At 41.9% G+C, this 26,847-nt stretch overlaps 2 protein-coding genes and 1 long non-coding RNA gene across 33 annotated transcripts in view; 1 reads left to right on the top strand and 2 right to left on the bottom strand.

The window, feature by feature from the left end:
• Window positions 1-13,218, bottom strand: part of AGFG1 (ArfGAP with FG repeats 1) — a 28,018-nt gene extending 14,800 nt beyond the window's left edge. For 29 of the 31 annotated variants that reach the window (XM_083503669.1, XM_083503694.1, XM_083503673.1 and 26 more), the window contains exons 1-5: window positions 12,612-13,214; window positions 9,774-9,867; window positions 3,197-3,312; window positions 1,096-1,258; window positions 300-453 (exon numbers count right to left, since the gene is read on the bottom strand). In XM_083503669.1, coding sequence (XP_083359795.1) covers window positions 300-453; window positions 1,096-1,258; window positions 3,197-3,312; window positions 9,774-9,867; window positions 12,612-12,778 — 694 coding nt within the window. In that variant the 5' untranslated portion in view covers window positions 12,779-13,214. Of the gene's footprint in view, window positions 1-299; window positions 454-1,095; window positions 1,259-3,196; window positions 3,313-9,773; window positions 9,868-12,611 lie in introns of all 31 variants that reach the window. The other 2 variants (XM_083503691.1, XM_083503677.1) reach the window with 2 other exon arrangements.
• A 3,408-nt stretch (window positions 13,219-16,626) lies between these two features.
• Window positions 16,627-23,445, bottom strand: MRPL44 (mitochondrial ribosomal protein L44). The gene is made up of 4 exons (XM_083506580.1): window positions 23,251-23,445; window positions 20,287-20,755; window positions 18,176-18,354; window positions 16,627-16,935 (listed from the first exon to the last, which is right to left on the bottom strand). The coding sequence occupies exons 1-4, from the start codon at window positions 23,412-23,414 to the stop codon at window positions 16,764-16,766; spliced, it is 984 nt and encodes a 327-aa protein (XP_083362706.1). The 5' UTR covers window positions 23,415-23,445; the 3' UTR covers window positions 16,627-16,763.
• Window positions 23,446-23,580: 135 nt separating this feature from the next.
• Window positions 23,581-25,122, top strand: LOC310708382. Its single transcript, XR_014526979.1, has 2 exons — window positions 23,581-23,731; window positions 24,881-25,122. It is a non-coding gene; the product is annotated as an uncharacterized lncRNA (long non-coding RNA).
• Window positions 25,123-26,847: the final 1,725 nt, after the last annotated feature.

The following is a 26,847-nucleotide window of genomic DNA, read 5'->3' as shown; positions in this document are numbered from 1 at the left end:
ACAAATAAGGTTTTCATAATGGTGAGGGACTGCCTTTTTGCCAGTTATTTCAGAATTAAGACAGGCCAATCAGTCCACTTTTTCAGACTAAGTTTCCTGCTTACATTTAACAGTAAAGGGAAAGTGGCAATTTCAGTGTAACAGCTAAGTGGAAAATTTAACCATTCTTATTGAAGCAAATTGGGCAAATAGTTTTTTAAAACAAACAAACAAAACTATACTATACTATGTGCATTTGTAGGGACTGAATTTCAATATCAGTTATCAGTAACAAATCCAGGAATGGAAAAGACTATTACCTGTATGACTGTTGAAATGTGCAAAATTAGCAAAATTCGCTGTGGCTGTGGAATGAGGAGCAGGAGCAGCAAATATGTCTGAACCAAGGTCAGAGAGAAGATCAAACTGTTTCTTTTCTTGTGACTGTCCTTGAGATCGATTTACAACAGGAGACTGTAAACAACAAGTTAAAGTTGGCTAAACAAACATGAAGAGAGATTAATCCAAGGTTTTATTCCTGATGTAGAAGGACACACCACTTTACTTTTCACCCAGATCAAGTTATTCTATCTGATAATGCACTAAGGGATCTGTGCAACCATTCCATCCCTCCAACTCTCTGCGAGTAGAGGAAGGTTTTGACCTGGCACAGAAAGAATAACAAAGTTGGTGCCAGGAATGCCTAGCTGGAGAGAGCATTCCACAAAGGTCCACTGCTATAAAGGCCCTTTGTCATCATGCTCTGAACCTCTCTCAGAGGGGGTAACTGTAGGGCCTCAAATATTGACTTAAGAGTATGGTTGGGTTCATAGCAGGAGAGGCATTCTGTTAAATATTGGAGTCCTGAGCCATGTAAGGCTTTGCAAGTTTAAATGAGCATATTCAATTAGGCCTGGGAATATATAGGCAGCTAATGCAGCCAGCCAGAATAGCAGTTATATGATCCAAATATCTGAGAGAAGAGATACGAGTGCTGAGCAAGCAATAAGGCCGGCTGAGATTCAGCAGGGCTAAAAGAAATCAGAGTAGGAGGAAAAATCAGAAATTCAGGAGAACTGTAGGGTGTGAAAGAACAGTTTTTGCCCCTCTACTCACTTGTGTAGGTGTGCTCTTATTTAAGTGCAGTGCCGGTGCAGACTCTCCCAGAAGAGATTTAAGTGGCTTGACTTCTGGAGTACTACTTGTACTACTAGCAGAGGAGCCAGATATAGATGCATGGACAGATGCCACAACCTTTGCTTGTTCTGGTGGAACATACCTAAGACAAATATATATTACAAATTTAATAGACACAGTCCCAATATATCTTGTTAGCAGAAAGAGAACCCAAAGTTACTTTTTCAAGCACTATAGCAGGGGTTCACAAACTGTGGTCCATAGACCACTGAATGAGATTCATTCAGGCGGTCTTGGTGTGTCTGTGGATTTGTGGCTGAAGATGGGAGGTGGCAAAGTCATTCCTTTAAATACGTATATTGATTTTTAATTGCATATTATGGCTTTTATTTCTTATATTGAATTAAAATTGGAATTCTATGGAATTCAAACTGTAATAAAATACTGTAAGAAACAAAAGCAGCAATAAAAATAAAATTAAATATCATATAGCATCTAACACAGTACATTACAACTGTTAAATTGGGCAGAAAAATCATTAAGTGGTCTGTCAAGAACCTCAGCAATTTTCAAGTGGCCCAGGGGGTGGTGATGCTGGGAACCACTGCACTATAGCAGCTTACAACACAGAACAGCCGCCATGCAAAAACAGTTTCAACAAATCTCCCCATGGCAGTCTTATGACAAGAGACCCCAGAGTAGAACAGTTATTTCGCAAGACTATTTCAATTCAATTCCAGTTAAGCTACTACCAGCAGTTGTCTGCCCTAGAATCCATCTCAAATACTCTGATAACTTGCCAGTCCTGGTCTTAAGAGTATAAGGTAATTAATGAATGGAGGCAGTGGGCAATATCATCTAACAGTTTGAAGTACAATTTCTGTAACTGCACAGCTCTTAATGTTTATGTCAACTGCTTCCAAGTTGCACTAACCTCAAGAAGAGCAAATCAAACACGCGGCACATTTGGGAATGTGTTATAAAATTTACAGTATTTTGGCAGCATACTAAACTTTAAGGAATTCATTGAATGGTACACTAAACAAACTAAATTCTCAATTAATGCTACTGACATTTTTAATCCCAAACTGAAGTATCCCCAAGGTCTGCTCATACAAGACTGTTTCCCACATCAGTGTCTATTTCATCGAGGAAAATCCAGTGTTCGTTGAATATACAGTATTCGTTGAATATACAGTAAACCTGTACATCTCTTTAACTTCAGGTACACCTACCAAAGAGTATGCTTTTGTCATGTTTTCCACCTTTGTGGAAGCAATATGTATGTAATAAATTATTTTGTCACATAAGTAGTGGAGAAAGGAAGCTGTCTCATGCTACAGAAGACCACTGGTTCAGCTAGCTAGGTTTATCCTGGCTGGGAGAGGCTCTCCATTGTTTCAGAATGGAGACATTTTCTGCCTTAACTGGAGGTCGTAGGTAATGAACCTGGGGCCTTCTGCATGCAAATCAGATGCTCTACCACTGACCTATGTCGCCTCACCTCCAAAAAGTCCCATGGGATTTGAATTTGAATTTGCAGTCTTAACTTTCCTCCTGCTTCTGTCCAGTACCTACAGACTGGCTTAGTCAATCATAGGCACTGTCAATAAGCCTGCCTGAAAGTTATTACAAAAAGAGAACGCATGCCCCTATGCCACAAGAACTGCTTCCTGGCAAATTTTCCTTTGTCCAGTCTTACCCTCAATACTACCTAACAGATAGTTTTAGAATACACTGCTCCTTGTGGTCAGGAACAATTGTTTTGTATTCTTTGGGAGAAGTGCCAACCCTCATGCTAGCCCAAGCCCAATGAAACAAAATAATAATAATAATGGAGAAAGGAAGTAGTTCCAGGGGCCCGAGAGGAATAATCTCTAAAATAGTGATCAAGATTTGGCAATTAGAAATGAATCGTGGGAAGCTATCTTCCTGCAAAGCATCCAGACAAAGTAAATAACAATACAGATAAGAGCATGTATATACTTAAATGATAGTTATACTATCAAAATTAAGAAACACCAATTTTAGCAACAAAAAAGTTGTTTTAAAATACTAGCAAAATTAGGTGTGTACTGACCATCTTTTCTTTTCGTATTTTTCTTGTAAGAATTCCTTGACCTTTTGAGGATCCCTGAAGTCTGGAATTGCTGATGATCTATCATCAAATAATCCTAGCCAAATCTGTTTACACACCTTGTGAAGGAAACACAATACAGTATTAGGTTAAATCAATTTCAACTTGATCATTTAATTCATATAAACAGTGCATACATACATTACCAAGGAGTTAAGTCCCATTGTGTTCAACCAGGTTACTTTCGGAGTAAGCACTTATAGGTGTGCATTGAGACACAGTAATCTGATCTTGCTATGCATACCTGCAAGGCCATTTAGCTCCTCTACAATAGTAACTATTTATATCAAGAAGCAGAATAAGCATTGTGCTTAAGAATTTACTGGTGTGCATATTAGTGCTTTTCATAAATCTCCATCCGTTTCATGACAGTGTAATTGTTTAATATAGTATCACCAAAACATATCACAGAAGTTCAGTTATTCTCATCCTTGTCCTGTTACATGACCCAATTTCAGCCAAGCTTCAGCTGTCAGGCAGATGGCCTCACATTTGACTGTAGAATACTGTGGTGCCCCGCAAGATGAATGCCTCGCAAGACGGAAAACTCGCTAGACGAAAGAGTTTTCCGTTTTGGAGGTGCTTCGCAAAACGAATCTCCTATGGGCTTGCTTCGCAAGACGAAAATGTCTTGCGAGTTCCTGTGGGGGTTTTTTCCTCCCCCCCCCTTTTCCTTAGCAGCTAAGCCGCTTATCAGCTGATCCGATAAACTGATAAGCCACTAAAAGCCGCTAATAGCGCTAATCCTCTAATCCGTCAATGGGCTTGCTTCGCAAGACGAAAAAACCGCTAGATGAAGAGAATCACGGAATGGATTCTTTTCGTCTTGCGAGGCACCACTGTATTCTCATCCTGCATTTCAACCCAAACAAAGGCCCCTAAAACAGTATACAACAGGTTTTCCCCCATATAAAAATCTGCACTTTACAAATTACATCTTTAATTGATGGGTTTTGTTTCAAACCTTTACATACATTTCTGTAAAAATGCATCTAAATTTTTATTTGTAATTCAAAAGTCCTTGAATGCCTAAATTAATACAAATGATTAATTGAAAGATGCATTCTAGTCCAATATATATAATTTGGTACAAAAAGGTTTCCGAAACAAACCATACAGTTTTCAAACTGGTAATGGCTTTCTAGAAGAGGATGCTAATGGCCATTTTTTAAAAAGGACGCAGATTTGGTGTTGAGGGGAGCACACAAAAGCCTTTTGACATCACAGAATCACATCATGGTCTGTAAGAAAAAATGTTTGTTTGTTTTTAAAAAAACCCTAAAACTTTTTAAATGGATAAATTTAAAATTGGGGACACAAAAGGCCTTTTGGCATAATGGCAACACATAAGGAGATCCACAGGACTTAAAATGTTTTTTTTAGAATGTATATATTACAGCAGGAGGCCAAGTGGTTGCTCAGTTCATTGCGATAAAGGTAAAGGTACCCCCTGCCCTGACCATTAGTTCCAGTAGCGGATGACTTTGGGGTTGCGACCTCATCTCGCTCTATAGACCGAGGAAGCCGGCGTTTGTCCACAGACAACTTCCGGGTCATGTGGCCAGCATGACTAAGCCACTTCTTGCGAACCAGAGCAGCACACAGAAATGCCGTTTACCTCCCTGCCGGAGCGGTACCTATTTATCTACTTGCACTTTGACGTGCTTTTGAACTCCTAGGTGGGCAGGAGCTGGGACCGAGCAACGGGAGCTCACCCTGCCGCGGGGATTCAAACCGCTGACCTTCTGATTGGCAAGCCCTAGGGTCTGTGGTTTAGACCACAGCGCCACCCGCGTCCCATATATTACAGCAGGAGGCCAAGTGGTTGCTCAGTTCATTGCGAGAGGATATGACTATTGTTGCATAAAGCTGAATAAATGTGTTCAGGGATAAGGGCATCTATTTCTTCTCTGTTACTTCCCTCCTAGCAAATGCAAAGAAACTGGGATTTTGCATGCAGACTGTTGTTGCCAGTCTGCATTTAACAGCAATGACGAAAATGAGGATTCCCATGGGTCACCCTGACTAATATAAACCAGGAAGTTGGCCAGGAACAGCTAGCTGCCTAAGTGCAGGCAGGCAGGCACAATAATTTAATTTTATTTCCAGAAACCAAATATTAACACTAAGCTTAAGAAAATTCTCAATAGGTTTTTTCAAGTGAATTGATAATACAGGTAGAGAGCTACAAGCTGTATATATCTCAAATCCTAGCAAAAAGTGAACCAATTTAAATTAAAGCAACTAAGTTGTTAATGTACTGAAAAGCATCCTTTGATTTATGAAAGCTTCCTCATGTGCACTCCAGCTATTTCCTAGAAAAGACACTTTCCACAGTTGATGCAAGTATGGAATGACTGGAGTGCCAGTTTATCTTTCATTCAAGATGCAACTGCACACTGTTGCTTATGCAGACTGGTCAAAACCCTGTATCTCAGTATTTTCCACCTTATGGCACAGAGATCATTTGGATAACTTCTAGTTAAAAATAGGTGGTCTGATACACAATTACAAATAAGTCACATTTCATTCATCTGTAGACTACTCTGTATAAAAACAGTTTGGTAATAAAGATAATGAACATTTCAGAATATGCCATACAATGAATGAATAATGTATATTTTGCAGCAGCCAATTACTAGATTTACGATTTGACATAGCAACAAAGCAGAACTATAGTACAAGTGAAACTTGCCACAGGAAGGATTTTGAAATGGTGTTCCTGAGTAAACAAGCAGTAACTTGTATTCAGTAAATACCCTAATTCCTTTGTCTTAGTCACTGATCTATTGGCTAATATATGCTTCCTAGAAATGCAAGAGCTGAAAGCATTAGTCCAACACAATTTTAGATACTCCATAAATAATAATTGCACTTCAGTCAGGAATTACTTGCTTGGCTGCCTTTATAAGATATATAAATATTCCCTCTATACCACTTTCATTTTACTTGATTACATTCTATTCTATTTCTACAGGAACTGCCTCACTCCTGTTTTGTGAGCATAGTAATTCATTATGGCACAGTATCTCTTCATCTGCAGCAGTTTATTCCTTTGCAAATACTGTAATGGGAACAACTTTTGTGTATCACACAATAAAAAATATTAAGTAGACAAAAATAAATTTATCAAACTGTAAGAAGGTTGTACTTGTCAATTATTTGTGTAAGGAATTGCTCTAAATACCACAACTGCTTACAGAGACCCTTTAATAGTTTCTGCATCTTTCAACGGTAACTTATGACCACAACTGCTCATATTACATTTCAAATAACCAAGAAAAATATTGAGAAACAAGAAAAATATACTGATTAGCCTGGTCCCAAGAGGATATAAATGCCCACTTATTTCTCATCACTTTGTTATGGGTTTACAGAACTGATCTCCCACCCCTACCTTTTTCCTCCACTTTCTTTTTGTGGCTTAATAAGTGCCCTTCTCTCTTTTTAACTGATGTGAGCTGCTCTGGGAGACAATAACTAATAGAAAAAGGACACCTATGATAAATTTGTATAGTGTCACAACTAGCTTACACATGCATCATAGGGGCATCAATATTTGTAAGAATTCGTATTGCAGAAAAGGTTGGCACACATAGTCCTGGTCATCCTAGATATAACATAAGTTTGAGGGAGATTACTACACCAAAGGGTCAAAGCCTTGAAACATTAAGTTTAGTGCACTGCAGAGGGCAACACTCCCAATGAAGACCATGCCACCTTACACATGGGATAGACTGTCAGACTATGAGAATTCTATTGCCCTAATGCTGCAAAAGGTTTAGCGTTAAAAGAACAAGGCCTAAGGAGCTTTGGTTTTATGTGCTTCGTCCCATTGCATGAGGAAATTAATAACTCCAATCCTGTTATGTAGCAAAACAGAATAAAAACCGGGTTCTTAATCCCATTTTGCAGGTTAAACCCCAACTATGTTTGCCTGTTTAGACAAGAAAAGTATGGATTGGCACAAGTGTTATTCTTTTACCTTCTAATCAAGCAGAATTATGTTTCACTATGCTCCACCAGAAAAACTAAGTGCTATAAACCCCTTTCTAAAAATAACTTTTAACTGATTGCCGAAGAAGGGAAAGTTTATTGCCGATGTAAGTGAACTATATTCCTCAGCAAGCAGATGATCTGGCTGAATAATGTAAGACAGAGTCATGGGCCAGGCTCCATCCATGTTTATTAGCTATCACCTACTATTATTTTAACTATAAAGACCTACAATTTTATTATTTATGGTGTCTTTATGGCATTCATAAAGTAGTTGGGATACCCTGCTAATGCCTAAATGAAATACTCATTTCATGAAATGTCATGTGTTCAGTGTCAAGTCTCAAAATATCAAAATTTATGCCAAATTTACTTAGATCTTTTACAATGCTGTTAAGAGATCATTTCTAGAAGATTCCAGAACCAATGCCTGTAATCTGATAACTATCTGCCTTCACAACAGAAGACATGGGGCAGATCCCAGGGCCTGAATTAACTTTTGCAGGAAGGGAGTCTGAGGAACTGAGGCAGATAGTGGCTGATAAGAGATGAAGTTCTCAGCCTAAAAGACAAAATAAAAGCTGACAAATTGCTGGGTCCAGATGGCATCCACCCAAAGAACTCAGATGTGAAATTGCTGAACCTTTAACAAAAATACGTAACTTGTCCCTCGTAATCAGCCTCCATACCAGAGGACTGGAAAGTAGCCAATGTAACACCAATTTTTAAAATGGGACTTAGAAGAGATCCTGGAAATTACAGGCTGGTTAGCTATGTCTACCCTGGGAAAAGTGGTGGAAAGTATTGTTAAAGATAAAATAGCCGAACATACAGAAGAACAAGGCTTGCTGAAGCAGCTTTAGCATGGATAGAGAAGAGTTTTTCTCCTTCTCTCATAACCAGTGTTAGAAACTGGAATAGAAAAACTAGGAGCCAAACGGCTCCTGGGACCTGGGTTGTGGAATCAACACTTTTTATTTATTATTTTGATAAGCATGAATTAATACACAATTCACACAAGTGACACATTGTTAATATCACATTTTTAGCAGAAATAGTTACTACCTGTTTATTTTTGTGTTTACAATAAAAATATTGGTACCATACTTCAGTTTTCAAAACCCTCTACTCTTTATTGTTAAACTCCTTAACATATTGTCTGTCCTTAACATAGACTTTGAAGCTTCAAATCACATACATTTCAGTAATCCTTGAATGTCAGCCAGGCACAAAAAAATGGCACCCAGACTTTTGTAGGTGCTCGCAAAAGGAGACTCTTTAGGTGCAAAATGTGCCTGGCACCCTGCTAATTTCAAACCCTGTTCCTAACACCACTACTCGTGGACATCCACTGAAGCTGAACCCTGGATGATTCAGGACAGATAAACGAAAGTATTTCTTCATACTTAAACAATGGAACTGGTTCCAACAGAAAGCAGTGATGGCCACCAACTTGGATGGCTTTAACAGACTATTAAGGTAAGTTCATGGAGGACAAGGCTATCAACAGCTGCTTGTTCTACAAGTTGTTGGGAATTGCAGGTGGGCAGGTGCTTCCAGGCTTCCCAAAGGCACCTGCTTGGCCAGTGAGAGCAGGATTCTGGACTAGACAGGCAACTGGCCTGATTCAGCAGGCTCTACTTAGGTTCTTCTTTCCTCAAGGATTTTCCATTTTTATATTACAAAACCATTACATTTTCTGGTAATTTCAAAGATCCCACATGCAGCAACTTCTTCCTTTCTCCCTATAATAAACATATGGCAAGTTACTGCTGCACTGTGTAAAATGGATGGGAATTAAATGGTTTGAGGAAAGACCACTCATCTTTAGCAGGCAGCTCTACCCACACTGAAAAATGTACCACTGCGGTATTTTGAACAACAAACAGTTTTGTAGAAGAAAAAGGGAAAAGAGTAACAAACACAATTGGCACAAGGCTATGAGACATCGTTCCTGCTGCAGAAACCAATTTGGAGGGGTCTGAAGTTTCATAGTTCTCAAATACCATTTTTTTTGCTACAAACAGCAAAGAAAATTTCAATTCTCATTTTCAGCATGGGAGTGGCTAACCTTTTCTGCCTTATGGGCTGTATTCATCCTTGGCTATCTCTCTAGGGTGCACATGCTAGTGGGTGGGTTTGGCCACTCTCCCTCACACACAAGATACACCCTCACACACAGCCCCCAGCTGGTCCACAATCAGCTCAGGATAACGGTCACTGCATCCTCCCCACTGATCAATTGATCAATCTGATGATAATTTGCCATTTCTAATATCCATCAGGGTGCTGGGCAGGGTGGGTTATAAATCTATGACCATCCTGCACCATGTCTACTTAACACTCCATTTTTACTAACACCAAAATCAGTGTGGTTTATTAGGGCAGAAAAACTTGCTTGGGGACTTCATTAGTCCAAGAGTTAACCATCCCTGAATTAAAGGCTTCTATCTTCTTGAACAATGATAAATCACATTCATTTGAGGACTATTTATTTCCTTAAAAACAAGTCTGTAATACTTACTTCATTCCCATGTTTCTGCAGAAATTCTATTTCTTGCTGTGTGAATGTGGTCATGGAAATTGACTTCACTCTGTGAGGTGGATTTAGACCTCGTCTATAAAACAAGAAAATTGAAGGAAGTCATTCTATAAACTTTTCAAGAAGAAAATAAAGTTCTACTACACCTTGAAGCTACAATTGGTCAAAGAAACCATCCTAGCTCTGAAGAATCTTAGGCATGAAAGAAAATTGCCTTTTTCTAAGTGTTAGTACTTGTTTCGGTGTACTTACCCAAGAGCAGTGAAAAAGTTAGGCCTAATAATTTTAGTTTAATGAATTTATAATTTTACAGGAATCAATTAAGAATATCAGCTCTCAATTCCATAGTTAGCCATTTCTCTTAATGACATAAATCTTTTGAAGGGACTAAGGATGGTTTAAAGTACTTTGTAAAGATACAGATTCACCTGGTTGCCTTGAATCTGTGACATTTTCTCCCTACTATTTACCTACTTAAGATCTGGAAAGCTAAAAGTGTTAGATAACCTGAGGTTTCATATATTCTATTGATTTTTAAGTGTTTGATGTCTTACTGTGTTCTAATTTGTTGGAAGTCACCCAGAGTGGCTGGGGTAACACAGTCAGATGGGCAGTACATAAATAAATAATAATAATAACAACAACATCATCAAAGTATTTGAAATTTATTTAAGTATCGTATTGCTAGCATTGAAGTTTTATTAATTTAACAGATTTTTCTACTCTAAAAATGCACATATGTCCAAGAAATTAATTTATTTAAACTGCTTAATATTTCAAAAATTTCCAAGCAATATAGTTGAATAAACAAGCAAACAGGAAGAAGTTTATTTGCTCCACCTCTCTACATATTTGTCTCTTCAGACTTCTTAAAATCAAACCTGTTCCTTAAAATGAGTGTGGCAAATTTACGGTCCAGACACAGTTGAACTTCCATCATCCCTTGTCATATCGCACATGGCCCTGTCTCACTTTGAGAATGGTTATGCTAATTTCAACTGCAAAAGTTCAGCAGCAACCTTGTCACTGCTATAATGTATGAAATAGAACCCAAAGGTCTGGAAGTGAGAGAACTAATGATTCCTGCAAGTACTAAATAGGAAACTTCAGCAATACATCTAAGCTACACCTCTGTATAAGGATTACTGCAGGAAGGATTAGTGACTCAACGGAAATAGTGATATGGCTAAAGTTACTTTCATGTGTACTTGTAATGATGAACTAGTAAAAATCAATTAAGAGTAAACTTGTGAGTATATAAGTACATGGTGCTGACAGCAAGTCTTTCAACATATAATTTTTATGGAGAACTTTTTACATGAACATGTGTCTAATTATGGATGGCAAGTGATGGATTCCTTAAACATAGTCACACAGGGAGCACTATAACTTTGGTTCTACAAGTTATTTAGCATAAGGCCTTCCAGTGACTTTCTTTACTATACGCTTTAAATTGGATATCCAATTATCAGTTTGGAACCTTCCATACAAAGCACATATTCCACCTATGAGCTCCAATCCAGAAGCAGGAGTCAACAGTTCTGATCCATTTGACAAGTGCCGTACCTTCATTTTAGTAACTGTCACAGCAAATCAAGCTCCATGTGCAACACCATGTGGTTGAACAAAACAAATCTTGCATGGTAAAAAGGATAACACGATGGAGAAAACTGAAACTGCTTCAAAATAATGAGGGACAATTTGCACAGTTTGCAAACCATTTGAACAGCAAGTTTGATATTAATTGGGTTACGAAAAAAGACCAAATTATGCTAACCAAACAACTGGCATGGTGAACTCAAATCCAGAGGTTAACCAGTAACCATTAATCTGTTTCCTGTTGTAAACCCTCAAGGCAAACTTTTAATGTGCTCAATAAACTCAAATCCATGAAGGGAACACTCAGGCAAAAATGTATTTGCCATCTTAATTACACGAGTACCAAAAAATAAAAATGCATCTGCAGAGTATTTGTCAAGCTTTCCCCACCCTTTTTACATACTTCCTGGATTAATATCATAATTGGCACCTGTCCACCTCTAGCCTTTCATATGCTCTAAGGGAACTTGATCAAACTAGCAGACAAAGTTTGCATCCCTCCTCCTAAAGGCATAGCCCACTTTATATACAGAGAGAATGTGCTCGTTAAGACCCTCAATTTTTCATTACCGGTATTCCTCCCACTTTGAGGAAATAAAACCCACCCATTCTACACTTAAGGGACGCTGGAAGATTCAGCAAGCCCCACACCATCTATCCTCCACACCACATCAGCTTCCTTCTTTTCTTTCCGGGGATCTCTTCAGCCTGGTCTCCCAATTCTCACCCGTACCAATGCGCAGCCCTCTTGCACACCGTGTGCCCCTGTCACTCGCTTGAAAGACACACAAACAACCCCCACGCCACCCCCGCTCTCTGCCCAACACCACGCGCCCCATTCCTCTCAAAGGATCTGGCCCAGCAATTATGGGGGAAATGAGAGGAGGGGGGGAGAATTCCCCCCCACCGCAAACTGCCCGCAGTCTCGTTTACGCTTCAGCCTCTCCCCATCCACCCACCCACCCCCCTCCCCGAGACCGCTGCCAATTCCCATATGGGATCAGAAGTGGGGGGGGGGAGTCTTCACCAACCCCCCCTCCCAGCCCCCCTATTTCTCCTCAGCTCCACCACCCCTCCCTCCCATCGCCTGCTTAAAGCTCTCGATTGTTTCCTCCCGCCTGGGAGGAGGTTAACCCTTCCTCCTCCTCCTCCTTCCTTTCTTTTTCTCTCAGGGTCTCTTTTTTTCTCTACGTCTCCTCAACTCTCCTCTCCTCAACTCACAGGATGCCGGAGCAGGAGGTACACACGAAGCTGCCCACCGTCATGTCGGTGTAGGTGGGGCCGCGCTGGTCGCAGTCGAAGCACTTGCGGTTGGGCGGGAGGCTGCTCATCTCCCTCAGCAGCTTCAGGTGCTTCTCCTCCTGCTTCCGCTTGGCGCTCGCCGCCATGGCTTCGGAGGAGGCGGCCGGGTAATGTGTGTGTGTCTGTGAGCGCGCGCGCGAGGAGGTATAGAGGCCGCTCCCCGGGCTCGCTCACGCCGGCCGGGGAATGAGGAGGGAGGCCGGGACCCGTCCGGCTCCGAGACGCCCGTGAGGGGAGCGCGAGGGGGAGGAGGCTTGGGCCCGCGCCCCTGGCGCGCGCGCGCAACCCCAACTGACGGACCGACGGAAGGAAGGGGAGGGAGGGGGGAAGGGAAGGAGGGGGAAGGGAGCGGCGTCGGCCCTCGGCGAGGAGAACGGGGCGGCTGAATGACGAGCCGAAGCGGAACCTGCGCGGCACCTTTTCTCTGTAGAGACAAGGAGAGGAGGAGATGGGGAGCGAGGAGGAGGAGGAGGTGGAGAGCAGCTCGGCGATAAGCCGCCGGCTGCGCCCTGAAGGCGCCTGACGACGAGCGCCCCCTCCCGCATGGGAGGATTCTTTCCACCAGCGGCTCCTTCCCCGTTCTGTCTCATTCTCTCCCCCCACCTCGCCCTGTGGGAGACGCTTACCTGGCGTGACCCTGCAGGTGGTTAAAAATAAGTAAATAGGAAAGGAGAAGGAAGAGAGGGGGCAAAACAACAACAACCTGGCCCTGTTGCAGGGGGAGGTGGCGAGAAGAGGTCAAAGAGAGAAATGTCAGAGTTAGGGAAGGGATGGAGACAGATGGGACAACTGGAGGCCAATAAGCAGAAAATGACACCCGCCCCCGAGATTTTGTCCCCGTAATTTTGCCTGATTTTAATGAAATATTTGACCCATGGCATGTCTAGTCCATAGTTCCTAGCTGTTGCCTGCCCAAAAGGACCCCAGCAGACAGGACACAGTAGCTCCATAGCCCTCCGCGGCTATTTTCCAGCTGCTTGTATTCAGAAGCAGGCAGGATCCGAAGCTGGAGGCAGTATATAGCCACCCCGCTATTTCGTTGGTAAGGTAAAGTGTGTGAGAGAAAGGGTGTGTGTGTGTTGCACCCACGCACAGCGAGGGTGTGTTCTATGCGAACAAACCACTACAAGGCAGCTCGTTAAATCCACTGGCCCCGATCCAACAGAGTTAATCAGTATGCGGATCAAAGCAGTGCCGTAAGCAGTGCTATCCACGTTCACTGTTGTTGGAAGGTGGCCTGAGTGCTTCTCCAAGTGAGAGCACTGGTCCATCAAGGCATGGTCTACTCTGACTGACGGCGAGCATAGCATACTGTAGCTAGGGTTGCAATTTTCAAAAAGGAAAATTCCTGACACCCGGCAAAGTTTTTGAGATCTCTTAAGAAGAAGAAGAGTTTGGATTTGATATCCCGCCTTTCACTCCCTTTAAGGAGTCTCAAAGCGGCTAACATTCTCCTTTCCCTTCCTCCCCCACAACACTCTGTGAGGTGAGTGGGGCTGAGAGACTCCAAAGAAGTGTGACTGGCCCAAGGTCACCCAGCAGCTGCATGTGGAGGAGCAGAGACACGAACCCGGTTCCCCAGATTACGTGACTACGGCTCTTAACCACTACACCACACTGGAAGATCCTAAAATTGTTGAGCTTTTTTGGGCTTTTTCCACCGCATTGCCATACTTCTAGCTTTCCCCTGACATTTTACCTATTAGTCAAAATTCCTGATATTTTGTGCACCCTTAAGAAATTGCAAGGAGGAATTCTGGCAAGAGGAATCTAAGGGGAAAGGATTTCCTTGCAGAGCACATGAGAGCTTTTGGACTTTACCCAGGTGGGTTGGGTGCTGCTATCACCATGTACAAGTCAGTTAAGTGTGGGGCAAGGCAGAAAAGGCTGCTGTGAGAGGAGCAATGAGTCCAGCTGGTATGCTACCCGGTAGAGCTGGCTTATCAGCAGAGGCATACCAAGGCTCCCTTGTGCCCTTGGCAAGATGTCTTGGTCTCTTGCATCTTTGCCAGAGGAGCCGAGACAGAATAGAGGTGCAATTTTTGTGCTCCTGTGGGTCCACACCCTTTACTGGTGCCAACCCCTGGGTACACCCCTGCTTTTCAGGCAACAGAAAGGGAAGGATTGGTCTCATTGGTTCCCAGAGGTGGGAGCTGGGGGCAGAAAGAGCTCATTGACCTGTGCAAGCCCCACAAGCTCTTCTGTCCCATTCATTCACTGTTTTTGCTAGGCATCCGAAATGTGAATGCAAACATGTTGCCCTATACCAGGGCTCAAACTCCTGTCTTCTGCTATGTCTGTGGCTTCCTTCGTCTGGCCCCTTCCTTTTTACTACTGACCCCTCCTGGGTGTGTCTTGAATCCTCATCCAGGAGGGCTGCTTATGGTCTTTGCAGGCATTCTGCTCAGATAAGTCGCCTCCCTCCCTTACGAATGCTGCTACAAAACTGTGGCTGTGAACAGATAAGGGCATTTGAACCCCTTCCTTAAGGGGTTGGCAGAATGAGGTGGTGCAGGGATTCCACCCCCGTGGTCATGAGTTGAATTGGATTGCTGGACTTCTAGTGGAGCAGTCCAGTTGGTGGCTTTGACAGCGTTTTCAAGGAGATTGGGGGTGGGTGTATTCCATTTTTAGCTTCTGCATTTTCTGATCTCCTTGGGCTACGTACATATCATTCAGCAGCATATTTACCCCACACACACACACACACCAGCGCATAACTGGTGTGTAGAATTGCTCTCTAAAAGCTCTCTATAGCTAATAGCAGCTTTTAGAATTAACATTTACTTTCACTTTAAGAAGCTAATTCAAGGTTTTAATGCCACAAATGCATTCCATTTTCAGAATAAAAAACCAGGAACTAAAAGCATGCTTGGGCATGGGTTAATGTTTTTTGAAAGCTATGATCAGCTGTCATTTTCATTTCTAAATCCCTATGTGCATAGCACAGTGGCAAATATATTTTTGCATGCTCCATTGGAATGCTTGGTCTTGCACAATTCTTGTTCATTCCAGTGAGACATGCATACACAGTAATAGTCCAGTAGAAATTTGCAGAAGCACACAACAGGCAAGTAGCAAAAGGGAACATTGTTTGAAACTGAGTGAAGCCTTTTTAAGAATGTGTTGCAAACCAGCATTGCCCACTGGAATGCAGAACTTAGACCTGGTCATAAAACTATACACAGTCATGAATTCACTGAGTAATCAAGGAAGATGACACAATCTCAGTTTTACTTCCCCTTCAAGAGAAATATATTATCTTCTCTTCCAAGTATGGGAATTCAAATAAACAGAGTACAAAGGAATGAAGAACTGGCCTCTCTCCACAATGAAAAGAATGCTGAAGACAGTAGCTCATGTGAATCATTGCTACATATTGATTACTCTTTTTTCCCCAAACAGATTTAATCAACCGAGAGGAATTTTAAGTAGAAGGGAAAGAAAAATGGGATGCAAAGGTTAACATGTTTGTTGTAGCTTTTTACTCAGTTCCATTAATGCTAAGCATGCCTGATGAAATTAGCAGATATTTTTCATAATGGGTTTTGGAAGTAATGGAAATAGATGACTCTAGAGATTGGGATAATGGACTATATTGATTCTTTGGGATACATGAATAAATTAAAAGCAGATTTCCTTCCCTTTTTTGTTCCTTGTAATATGAGAAAATATATACAGCTGGGTAACTTTTGAAAGTTGTTGTGACACATAGATGTTCAGAAGACAGAGTCAGTACTAGCTGTTATATAACTCCTATTTATGAGTTAATTTCATGCTATAGGGGAATCTGTAATGCAGTGTTGGCCTAAATTATACTAGCATTTTGTATTGTAGAGTTCCCTCAGTACTCCACACTTGCTCTGAGCCTATGCAACACAAGGTCTAACAGCGCTTTCAGCACACCATAATGCATGAACTAGTAGAAAAAAAATATGTATCACAAACATGTTTATTAGCAGTAAGGGAAACTGGTATTTTCAAAATCTTAGTTTCTTAATAGTTCACTCATTAAATCTTGTTCTTCTAAAATGTAGCATTCTTGCACACATAAGAAGTGACCTTTTCTGCCTAATTGCTGCTAATAGCATTTTCTGCTTTCTGCTCCCATTTTGGAGAAGAATAATCCCATGGCTTTCTGTTCTCAGTAAACCCATAAAGTTTCCGCAGGGCTACACGTGCAGCCTCTTCTTCAGCTGCTAATATTGTTTCAGCAGTACCTTCTGCCAGAAGCTTCTTATCACTGAAAAAGAGGAAATACTTTTATGAGAAGTCTTAATTAATTTATTAATACTGTGCATATATATAAAGGTAAATAAGGTAAATGACCCTTGGACAGTTAAGTCCAGTCAAAATCTACTATGGGGTTGCAGCACTCATCTCACTTTCAGGCCAAGGGAGCCAGCGTTTGTCCACAGGCAGCTTTCTAGGTCATGTGGCCAGCATGACTAAACAGCTTCTGGTGCAACAGAACACCATGATGGAAGCCAGAGTGCACAGAAACAACATTTACTATGTATATATGACAATATAGAAGGAAACAACAATACTGCCTTCATTTTTCCTAAGTTGTATGTCCAAGTCCCAATGGGCCATGTGATAAATATTCACAGGCAATTTTAATTCACTGAGCCTCAACTTACATGCTGAGTAACAAGATCTAACAAATTTAGAATGAAGTCCAGTTAAGTACTTGGCAGGAAATAAACAACAGTCATGTTTATACAACCAAGAATTGAATTTGTAAGATTACTCCAAGCATTCAGAGAAGACAAGGAGATAGGAATGAACTATAAAACAGTAGTGATAACAAAGCCGATAGTAGGACTAAGATAAAGTCAAGACAAAAGCTTGGTTATGTAATTAAATTCTCTCCTCCTCCCTTTTAAAGATTAAAAATACATCAGACTAAATCTGAGGCATTCACAGCAACCTAACATTTTGACATTACACTTTCTGTACTGACATTTCAAGGAAGTGAACGGTGAATCAGGCTAAAGAATGCCAGACAAGTCTCCTCCTGTCAGAACAGTCTGACACACATTTCTTGTACAACTGCCAAGCTGAAAGATTTATTGGTACACTGATACCTAACATTTTTGGAGAGTGGAAACTAACAGAAGCATGTAGCTTCTTTATAAGATGCATCTCACACCTTAGCAAAACATGTGACTAGATAAAAAGCCAGTTCTGGTTATCTTACCAACTAAATGGGATAGAAGTGCCCGCTAGGAGTGCCAATGCCACATCACAGGCCCTAGCAGATCTACTTGTGAGGGCATCACATTTGACTCACCAATATGCCATGGTTGATTCCCAGATTACATTGATTGCATGGTCAGGGCTTAGGCTGTGATATATTTCATGCACCGATTCAAATGCAACATCCACACATACAACCTGTGGGCCTAGAAGCAGGACTGGTATGATCTCACAATACACAGCCAGTAAGGTCATTCAAACCAGTCTCAGGTCTTACTAACCAATACAATCCAACGAAGTACAAGGGCAGTACAGTGCTAGCTCCTGACTGTCGAGTTAATCTTGGTTCTGGAGCAGACACATTCCTCTTGGCCAGTTCCTCCAGCAGCAAGCCCATTGGGTTCATAACATTCCACATCTCAAACAGATCTTTTCCTATCATTTGAGGAATAAAGAAGTCCTGAATATAAAAATGGAAAATTTTCAGATGTCAATTCACTTTGATTCCTGGTATGTATTTTTAATTGATAATGATTGTTACAAAGAGCCATGGTTATAAATGTATCTTGTTAATTCTAATTGTTCAAAGACAGAAAAACTTGGTAGCCAACAGGCTGGGAGTAATACAGAGCACAGATTAATATATTAAAATAAATGTTAAGAAATAAAAACATACAATCCTTTAAAGTCAAACAGAACTGTTAAGGATTACGTGGCTATGGGTTGTATCCAATGTTGGTCATATTCTGAGTAGATCCACTAAAATTAATGAATGCATGACTAGCTTGCTCTGAGTAGAACCTAGTTGGATACATCTCTGTATTTCTTTCAAAGGCTAACTGCTGATACATCATGCTGTTTATAATGAACTAAGTATGCCTCTCAAGACACTTCACAATCAAGGACATTTTTTATTTGCATATTAATAGGAAAAAGTTTCTTGTAGATTAATGCAGCTGAGATGAACACGCTGCATCCCTGTTTGGGGGACAGAGAAAGCCAGTCATTACGATTTGGTGCCTGTTCCCACCAACAGGCCTGCATGCAGATAAAGACATCAAGCATACAAGACAGCCTGCTAGTTATATCACATGTTCTCTGAAATCACCCACTAAAAGGACAGAGGTAGTTAAGCTAGTGGTCCTTCTGACCCCTGAAGGCAGTGCAAAGACACAACCACATATTTGTGAAGTGCCTTGCCCTGAACTCAGGCCAGAGCCCTATTTACTGCAGTAGTCAAACATGTGCATGCTGTAAGCAGACTAATAAACAATGCCATAACACTATTAAAGTTCTACTAATATAGCTGGATATGCATGCTTTGTAATTAGCAGTGGGAGCTCTCCAGTTTTCAGATGTCTGTGGTTGAATGTGCTGTAAGGATATCAGGGGGTTACTCAAGAGCAATCAGGCAAATGCCTCCCTTGTCGGCTGTAAAGCCTCGTTATTGCTGCCAAAAACCCTTCACCATGCAGGGCGCCACTATTCCGTGGCTCGCTCATTCACTGGAAGAATCTGTGAGTGGGCGGTCCTTAAACCTTCCCCAGCAGAGTGGTTTCTTGACGCCCAATCTGTGCCTCCCCTCTCGGCGTGGAAGCCTCCTGTGCAGGGAGGGCGTGGGTAACGGAGGACCACTCTCCTCCCCGCTTTGCCCAGGCAAGGTGTCCTGGCACCGCCTCGCCTCCTCCGAGCCCTGAAGCTCCTCTCCACTGGAGGTGTGGTTACTCTACTCCGCTGAGGAGGTGCTGCTTCCCACGATCTTTGGGGGCTCTCTGTAATCCACCCGGCTTTTCCCCTCTCGCCCCTGAGCCGATGGCAGTTCCCTGACATGTACGTATGCAGGCCTTTGTCTCTTCCAAACCTTAATGCTTCATTTAACATTTTAAAAATAATACAGTTTAAAATCCCTGTTAGTATTTTGTATCATCCAATTCTCAAAAGTAAGTTGGAGTGATATCAATGCATGAAAGCACCATGCCAAAAGAAGACTGGGTCATAAAGGTCACTTTACCTGAATTATTATTAATATTGTTATTAATTTAATTTGTATATCTGTAGATCTCAGGGCAGTTCCCAACTACAACTTGGGTAATACAGTAATATATAATGTAATATAGGTTCTATTTTCTAGGTGCAACATTGGTTTTCTTGGGCACAATTTACAAACGCTCCTGCCATAAACTGCTTGCAGCATTGTTTACTTCAATCACACACATGGAGTTAAAGCTAAGAGGATGGTTGTAGGAGATTACACACTATATGCTTGGGCAGCAGAATGCAATTTATCATTCCTTTAAGTGTTATGACAGAGAGAGCACTGTAGTCCTGGATGGGTGCCAAAGAACTATTAATTACGCTATACATAACAATGTTATACTGCACAATAACTTACCCTCACAAAGATTTCTGTTCTCTGAGAGCCACTACTTTGAAGCAATGCTCCTATTACAGCAAAGAAAGTCTTCTGAAGCACATTAGGTGGCACAGGAAATTCTGCGCAAAGTGTGAAGTCTTGTAGAGACAGGTTTCTGGCCAAGTAAGACACTAATTCCTCACTGGTAAGAAAGTTAACAAGTGCCTCAATGCCAGCTTGTGGAATTTTTGGATAGGCTTCTTCCAAGCATCGCGTGAGGTAAGATTGTGAAAAAGAGATACCCTTCAGAGAAAGTTCATTATTATCCTTGAGATTAAGGGCAATTGCTTCTTTGTCTAGTCCCAGTTCTTGGCGTCTCGACTCTTCTTGTTTAATATAACAACGGTTAACAAATGCAGTTTTGAGGAATTCCAATGAAAACTTCTCATGTAATCGATGGCTAAAAGCCTGTATTTCTGCATGGTAATCCCAGTTAGGTTTCTCAGAGCTAAATAAGGACAAAAAGCAAGAAAACAATAATGATAGGCATTTGAATGGGATGGAGAACCTGTGGCCCTGCTATGTTGTCGGATTACAACCCTCATTATCCATGACTATTGGTCATGCCAGCTGGGGCTGATGGAATCCCACCACAGATTGTCCATCCCAACTCTAGCCGATCATTCTGAACTAGATTTTACAAAACAAATATTACATTCCCAATTGTTCCATGTTTTGTTTCTGACAGTTTAGGAAAACCTTGAGTGCAAGAATGCAAAGCTTAATAATGCATTATGCCCAATAAGACAAGTTATTTGCTGTTAGCTTTAACATTTTGGGAAGAGAGAATCTGATGAACTTTGAATGGCATTACCCATAGTCCCTTAATTTCAATGGCTCTACTCTTATTATGACTTAGTTGAATATCACCCACTATCTTTAATTACGTAAGCTTTAATTTACTGTACATTAATTTATGCAAGGGTAAACTATCTAATGTTGAACAAAGTGGCGAAAAGGCAGGCATAAAATTCATGTAGAAATCAAATGCTTCGGTCTGGTTTGCACATCCTGCTAAGCCAAAGTGAAACTATTGTTAATCAAGCCATTGTTTATTAAACAAGGACAAGTCACCCCACATACAATCAAACAGATCTTGGCTTGTTTCATGCGGTTGGCTTGTTTAACTCCTGCCTACTTTGCACTCCCTGTCAAACATCATGAAAGCCTTTGCAGTGTCATACTGCTGGAGTTGCCTCACTGTGACACCATGCCTCTTCCCACAGATCAAGAATGAAAAAACACTCTCAAGCAATACAGTATAGTGTTTCTTAACCTTTTCCTTATATCACTCTGCTCTACTTTGCATCCTTATTTTGAATCCTCATCATGAGTCCTTAGCAGGTATTTAACTACTGGCTAAATGTAAGTGAATGATGAATTGCTTTATTGGAAATAATTGACTTTTAGTCCATAATGGAGAAATCCATGTATTTTTCACTATGGTCAATAGTTACTTACAAACTAAAATTTGGAACACGTGTGGCAAGTAAGTCCAGCTTAGCCAGTTGGTTAGTATGCCATTTGAAGGGCTGACTACAAATTTTCAATTAAGTCACTTTTTATAGATTATACTCAATTCCAGTTTTACCTATCCCCTCATTATAGCATTTTGAACCATGATGATTTATGGCTTTTTTATTCTATACAGTCATACCTTGGGTTACAGACGCTTCAGGTTCCGTTTTTTTGGGATTTGGACCGCCGAAACCCGGAAGTACCAGAACGGGTTACTTCCAGGTTTCGGTGGTCGCGCATGCGCAGAAGCACTAAATTGCACTTTGCGCATAAGCGCCGAATTGCAACCCGCACATACACAGACGCGGGTTGCGAACGTGCATCCCGCACGGATCACATTCGCAACCCGAGCGTCCACTGTATTGTGATGAGCTATGGTTCTGATTGAAAAACCTGTCATCTCAACTCAAGTTGATATTCCATGCATCTGACTATAAGTGTTCTCTGGTCCCCCAAAACTTATGTCATGGAGCGGGAGCCACCTTGAAGCCTTTGTGGATGCCAATATATACAGTACACGCTATTACATTAGCGTAGCCAGCGGTGGGGGGGGGGGGCTGCCCCCTTCAAGTAAATAAATAAAAAGACTTAACTGACCAATTGTGTCACAGATAACTCAGTTTTGCCCCCCACACATAAAGCCTGCCCCTCCCTAAAATAAATCCCAGTTACACCCATGCACTCTTAAACATATGGGGAGCCTCTCATTTCAGACACTGACAGCCCTCCTTCCCTACCATTTTTTTACCAACCAGTATCAGGCTGGCACTGGCCCTGGTGTCTGCTGAAGACATTCTTATTTAGACAAGCCTATCCACAGGTTTAGAAAAAATGCATGAGTATTAATTTACATTATCATGCTTTTTAACTTCCTGCATGTTTCAAATTACGGCTGTGGAGGTTTTAGAGATATAACCTTATTATTTTTTCGTAAGCAGCCTTGAGGCTTCTCTCCCCCCCCCCTACAATCAAGTGGTAAATTGTTTTTTTTAATGAAATTAATTAATTAAAATAACTAAAAATAAATACTCCACGACTGACCGCGCAACCCGTCTCTCTCGCCAGCCCACCTCCTCAAAAGAAGTCACTTTGCAAGCCCGGCAAAGAGATAAGACGGGGCTGTTTGAAACAACCTGTTTTTTTGGGGGGGGGGGACAAACCCTGCCATTCCCACGTTCCTTTCTTCCCTTCCAGAGTTTCTGACACGCATCCCACCAAAGAAACCCTTTCGGCTCCTGATTTCTCCTCAACCCCAGAAGCAAGCGAAGGCAGCAGCCCTACTCGGCGAGGGACGCTCGTTAGCCGACGGTCAAAGCTCTGCCTTAGGGAAGGAGACGGGCGGGAAGGGCGAGCAGCCCTCGGCCCCGCTATTTCTAAGCCTCCGTCCTCCCAACAGGCATCCTCCTCCCCCCCCCCTTCTCTCACCGGGGCCTCGGGGTCTCGAGCAGCCGCTGCTGCTCCACATACGCTCGGACCCAACGCTGCTTATCTCGGCGCGGCTGAGAGCGGAGCGCGACACGTCCCGGCGCGGCAGAGAGTAAGCGGTGGGAGCCCTCAAGGAACAGAGGCCGAAGCAGCGCGGACGCCATTTTCCATGGAAGGGAGTCAGGCAGGGAGGGAAAGGAGCGGGGGACCAAGCGCACCGGTCGCCCCGCCGTCCGGAAACAAGCGCTGCTTCGTTTTCTGTTCCGGCCAAGTTCGGGACTGGGGTTTTTTCCCCTAGCTGTAGAAAGGTGAATGAGAAAGTGTAGGGCAGGTTTGCCCCTACGAACAGGTGAAGGCGAATGACGTGTGGCCACGGTGGTCCTCCTCTGGACAGGGATAGCCAGTGTTCCCGATGGTGTAGTAACCTCTAGGTTGCATCCAGGGCCAGATTTAGGTTTGATAAGGTCCTAAACTACTGAAGGTAATGGGGCCCTTTATATGTCCAGCTGTCCTTTGTCAACAACAAATTGTTGCTGTTTTTTGTGTTGAATATACAGTATGCTATGTGGTAATTTATGGACCTAATAGGTATCTAAAGCCATTTGCACATGTTGCCATGCAACCAGTCCATGCAGAATGTAGGCACCCTATATATAGAAATGAGCAAACCAGTGATATTTTAGGGAGCAGGCTAGCAGGCGGGGCCCATTACTTACATCATAGGACACAAAACACGACACAAAACACTGTTGCTGTATGTAGGTTTTATTTTATTTGTTTTTTATCTTATATTTTGGAAATGTACATCCAGTGGTTTTTTTCCCCTTTAAGTTTTTTGGGGGCCCCCAAGAAAGTGGTTTCCTAAGCTATAGCTTGTTTAGCTTATACGTAAATCTGGCACTGGTTGGATCACTGAAGGTGGTTTGGAAACTTCAGCTGGTGCAGAATTCAAGCGGCCAAGTTGCTCAGCGGGGCAGGATGGTTTGAGCATATTTCACCGATCCTGGCTTGATAGCTCTGGCTGTTAGTTCCCGGGCCCAATTCAAGTGCTGGTTTTTACCGATAAAACCTTATACAGCTCAGGGCTGTAATATTTCAAGGATTGCCTCTCTCTCCATATGATCCGACCTGGATCCTAAGACCATCTTCTGAGGCGCTTCTTCATGTGCTTCCTCGGGAGGTCCAGAGGTTGATTAACGTTCTATGGCCTTTTAAACATGTTTGTGTCTTATCAATTTGCTTTTGTTCCACTATGTATTTGTGTTCTCGTTTTGCGTTCTTACGTTGTGAATTGCCATGTGATCTTCAGATGAAGGGCAATACAGAGAAAGAGGCCAGAAATCTGGGCTTAAACTGGGCAGTTCCAGATTTATAATCCTTGCTCAGCCATAAATTTATTTGGTGGTCTTCAGACTGTCCTTATCTGTCAGCCCAGCCTACCTCGCTGGGCTGCAGTGAGGACTGACAAAAAACACCGGGTGATGAATGTAAGCCTTTCTGAGTTGTTTTAAGTAAAATTGTTTGATATAGAAGGAAGTGGAAAACTTTTGAATAGTTTTTGGGAGTGTGGTTATTGGTTTGCTTTTGTTTGTTTTATTATGTATTTTATGTTCTCATTTTGTGTATTTAGGTTGTGAACCACGCTGTGATCTTCAGATGAGGTCTTATCTTCAAGAACCGTGCCAGAGGATAGCATTGCATATCTTGTCTGTAATGCTATTTAACATCTCTAGGAAGTGATTAGATCTGGAGCACAGTGTACATTGATGATATCTCAACTATTTCTTTGTTAACATATGAATTGGGAATGGCTGTGTAGGCCCTGGATCGGTGCCTGGGTGCTATTGCTCTCCAACATGAGTTTTAATCAACTTTCCTGGCCTTGTCATCACTATTACCTTGAGATTCTATTACCTACATCACTATTAACTGCCTGAGATTCGAGGCAAAGGCCTATCTTAAAAGGTGCTTTGTTTTAATCCCCAAACTCGTGCTTTAGTTACTTTATACAGGCTTCTAACAAATGAGTCAGCAACTTCTGAGAGTTCCCGAGTTCTTTATGAAAAGGTTTGTTTTGATCAAAATACATTACATTTGGGAATAAAATGTGCATCCAATTTGGCCAGGACTAATAGTCATGGTCTTGGTTCTCCTCAGCCAAAGCAAGTAATTTACAAATATTGCAGAGTTCTGCTACAGTGCTCCCACAACTATCCTGAACAAAGCTTATTAACTCTTTTTCTTTTAGCCATAAGCAATGGCTTGGTTCAAACATCATGGTAAGCTAAACTATGGTTTACTGGGACATGAATGTGCAGATTTGTGGAGAGGAGCCTGCAGCTGCATTTATCCTCCTCAATCTTTCTTCCTCCTACCCCATACTGAGCTCAGTCAAATGTGTTGTCCAGGCCCAGGATTGTTAAGCTCTTTCGTCACTAACCATTAGCTGTAGCCAAGAATAAGGATGACATGCAAAGCAGGCCAAGGGCTGCAGATGCTAACTGATCTGTCTTGCACATCAGAGTAGCTGTATCATTACCGAGTTTAGTCACTAGCTAGCAATGGACTTTGACCAAACTGTGGGAGGCAGTGGAAGACAGGAGTGCCTGGCGTGCTCTGGTCCATGGGGTCACGAAGAGTTGGACACGACTAAACGACAACAAGCAATGGACTTAACTCTTACGAGTGGAGTCAGGCAATTCCTGTCCTGTTATTACTGGAGAAATGTTGTAAGGTCTTGTCTAACTTCCATAAAAAAGAATGAAACAAAAAATGTGTGCTTCTTTCGCTGCTTCTCCCATACTAGTGGTGAAATAGCTGAAAGTTCACATTATGGGCAGTATCTCACTTCACACACTATTTAAAAATGGGGTAGGGTGAACAAAGAAACAGCATGACTAAGTTGCAAAATTTTACTCCCACCTTTCCCTTCATTCTTAACTTTAAGAAAGCCTATTACTTGAACCTATAAGCATATGTAGAAAATCTACTATTTGGTTCCTTTGCCAAGCTATTTGCTCTGCAAACACATTCATCCACTATACTTACTCACTGCTGGTAACACACCAATTTGGATTTTGTATAGGGATAACTCCAAACACAGTTCTGCCTGATGTCTTTTGGTGCCTTCCACTTTCAATTTGGAAACTAAGGGTGAAATCCAGTGATGCACAGGATTTCCACTTATGCAACAAGACTTCATTTCCTTCCTCCTGCAGCCTGTCACACACACATTTGCCTACTCCCCAACTCTACAGATCTGATTTTGAAGGGCATGGGGGATATGGGAAGACAAGAAGCAGTCCCATTGTGCAAAGTGGCTATCCAGCTGTCCATTTGTGCCTATCATACTGATATTTAAGCAAATTAGCATTTCAGCACTCAGCTCACCTAGCTTTTACTCATAAAAGTATTTAGGAGCAGGGCTTAATTCCACCTCACCCCCAAACAAATACTTTTCATGTCCATTTGTGTGCCCAAAGAAGCCCAAAGAAGACAGATATTTTAAAATCCAACATAAAGTGTGTATTAATGTAAGAAAATAAAGAGTTGTGCAAATGGTTGGATTGAATAGAAATCTACGAGCAAGCAAAAAAA

The sequence above is a fragment of the Podarcis liolepis genome, assembly GCF_965112155.1.
Source record: "Podarcis liolepis genome assembly, chromosome: 5".
Classification (NCBI taxonomy): domain Eukaryota; kingdom Metazoa; phylum Chordata; class Lepidosauria; order Squamata; family Lacertidae; genus Podarcis; species Podarcis liolepis.
This window is presented reverse-complemented; position numbering and strand designations above follow the sequence as displayed.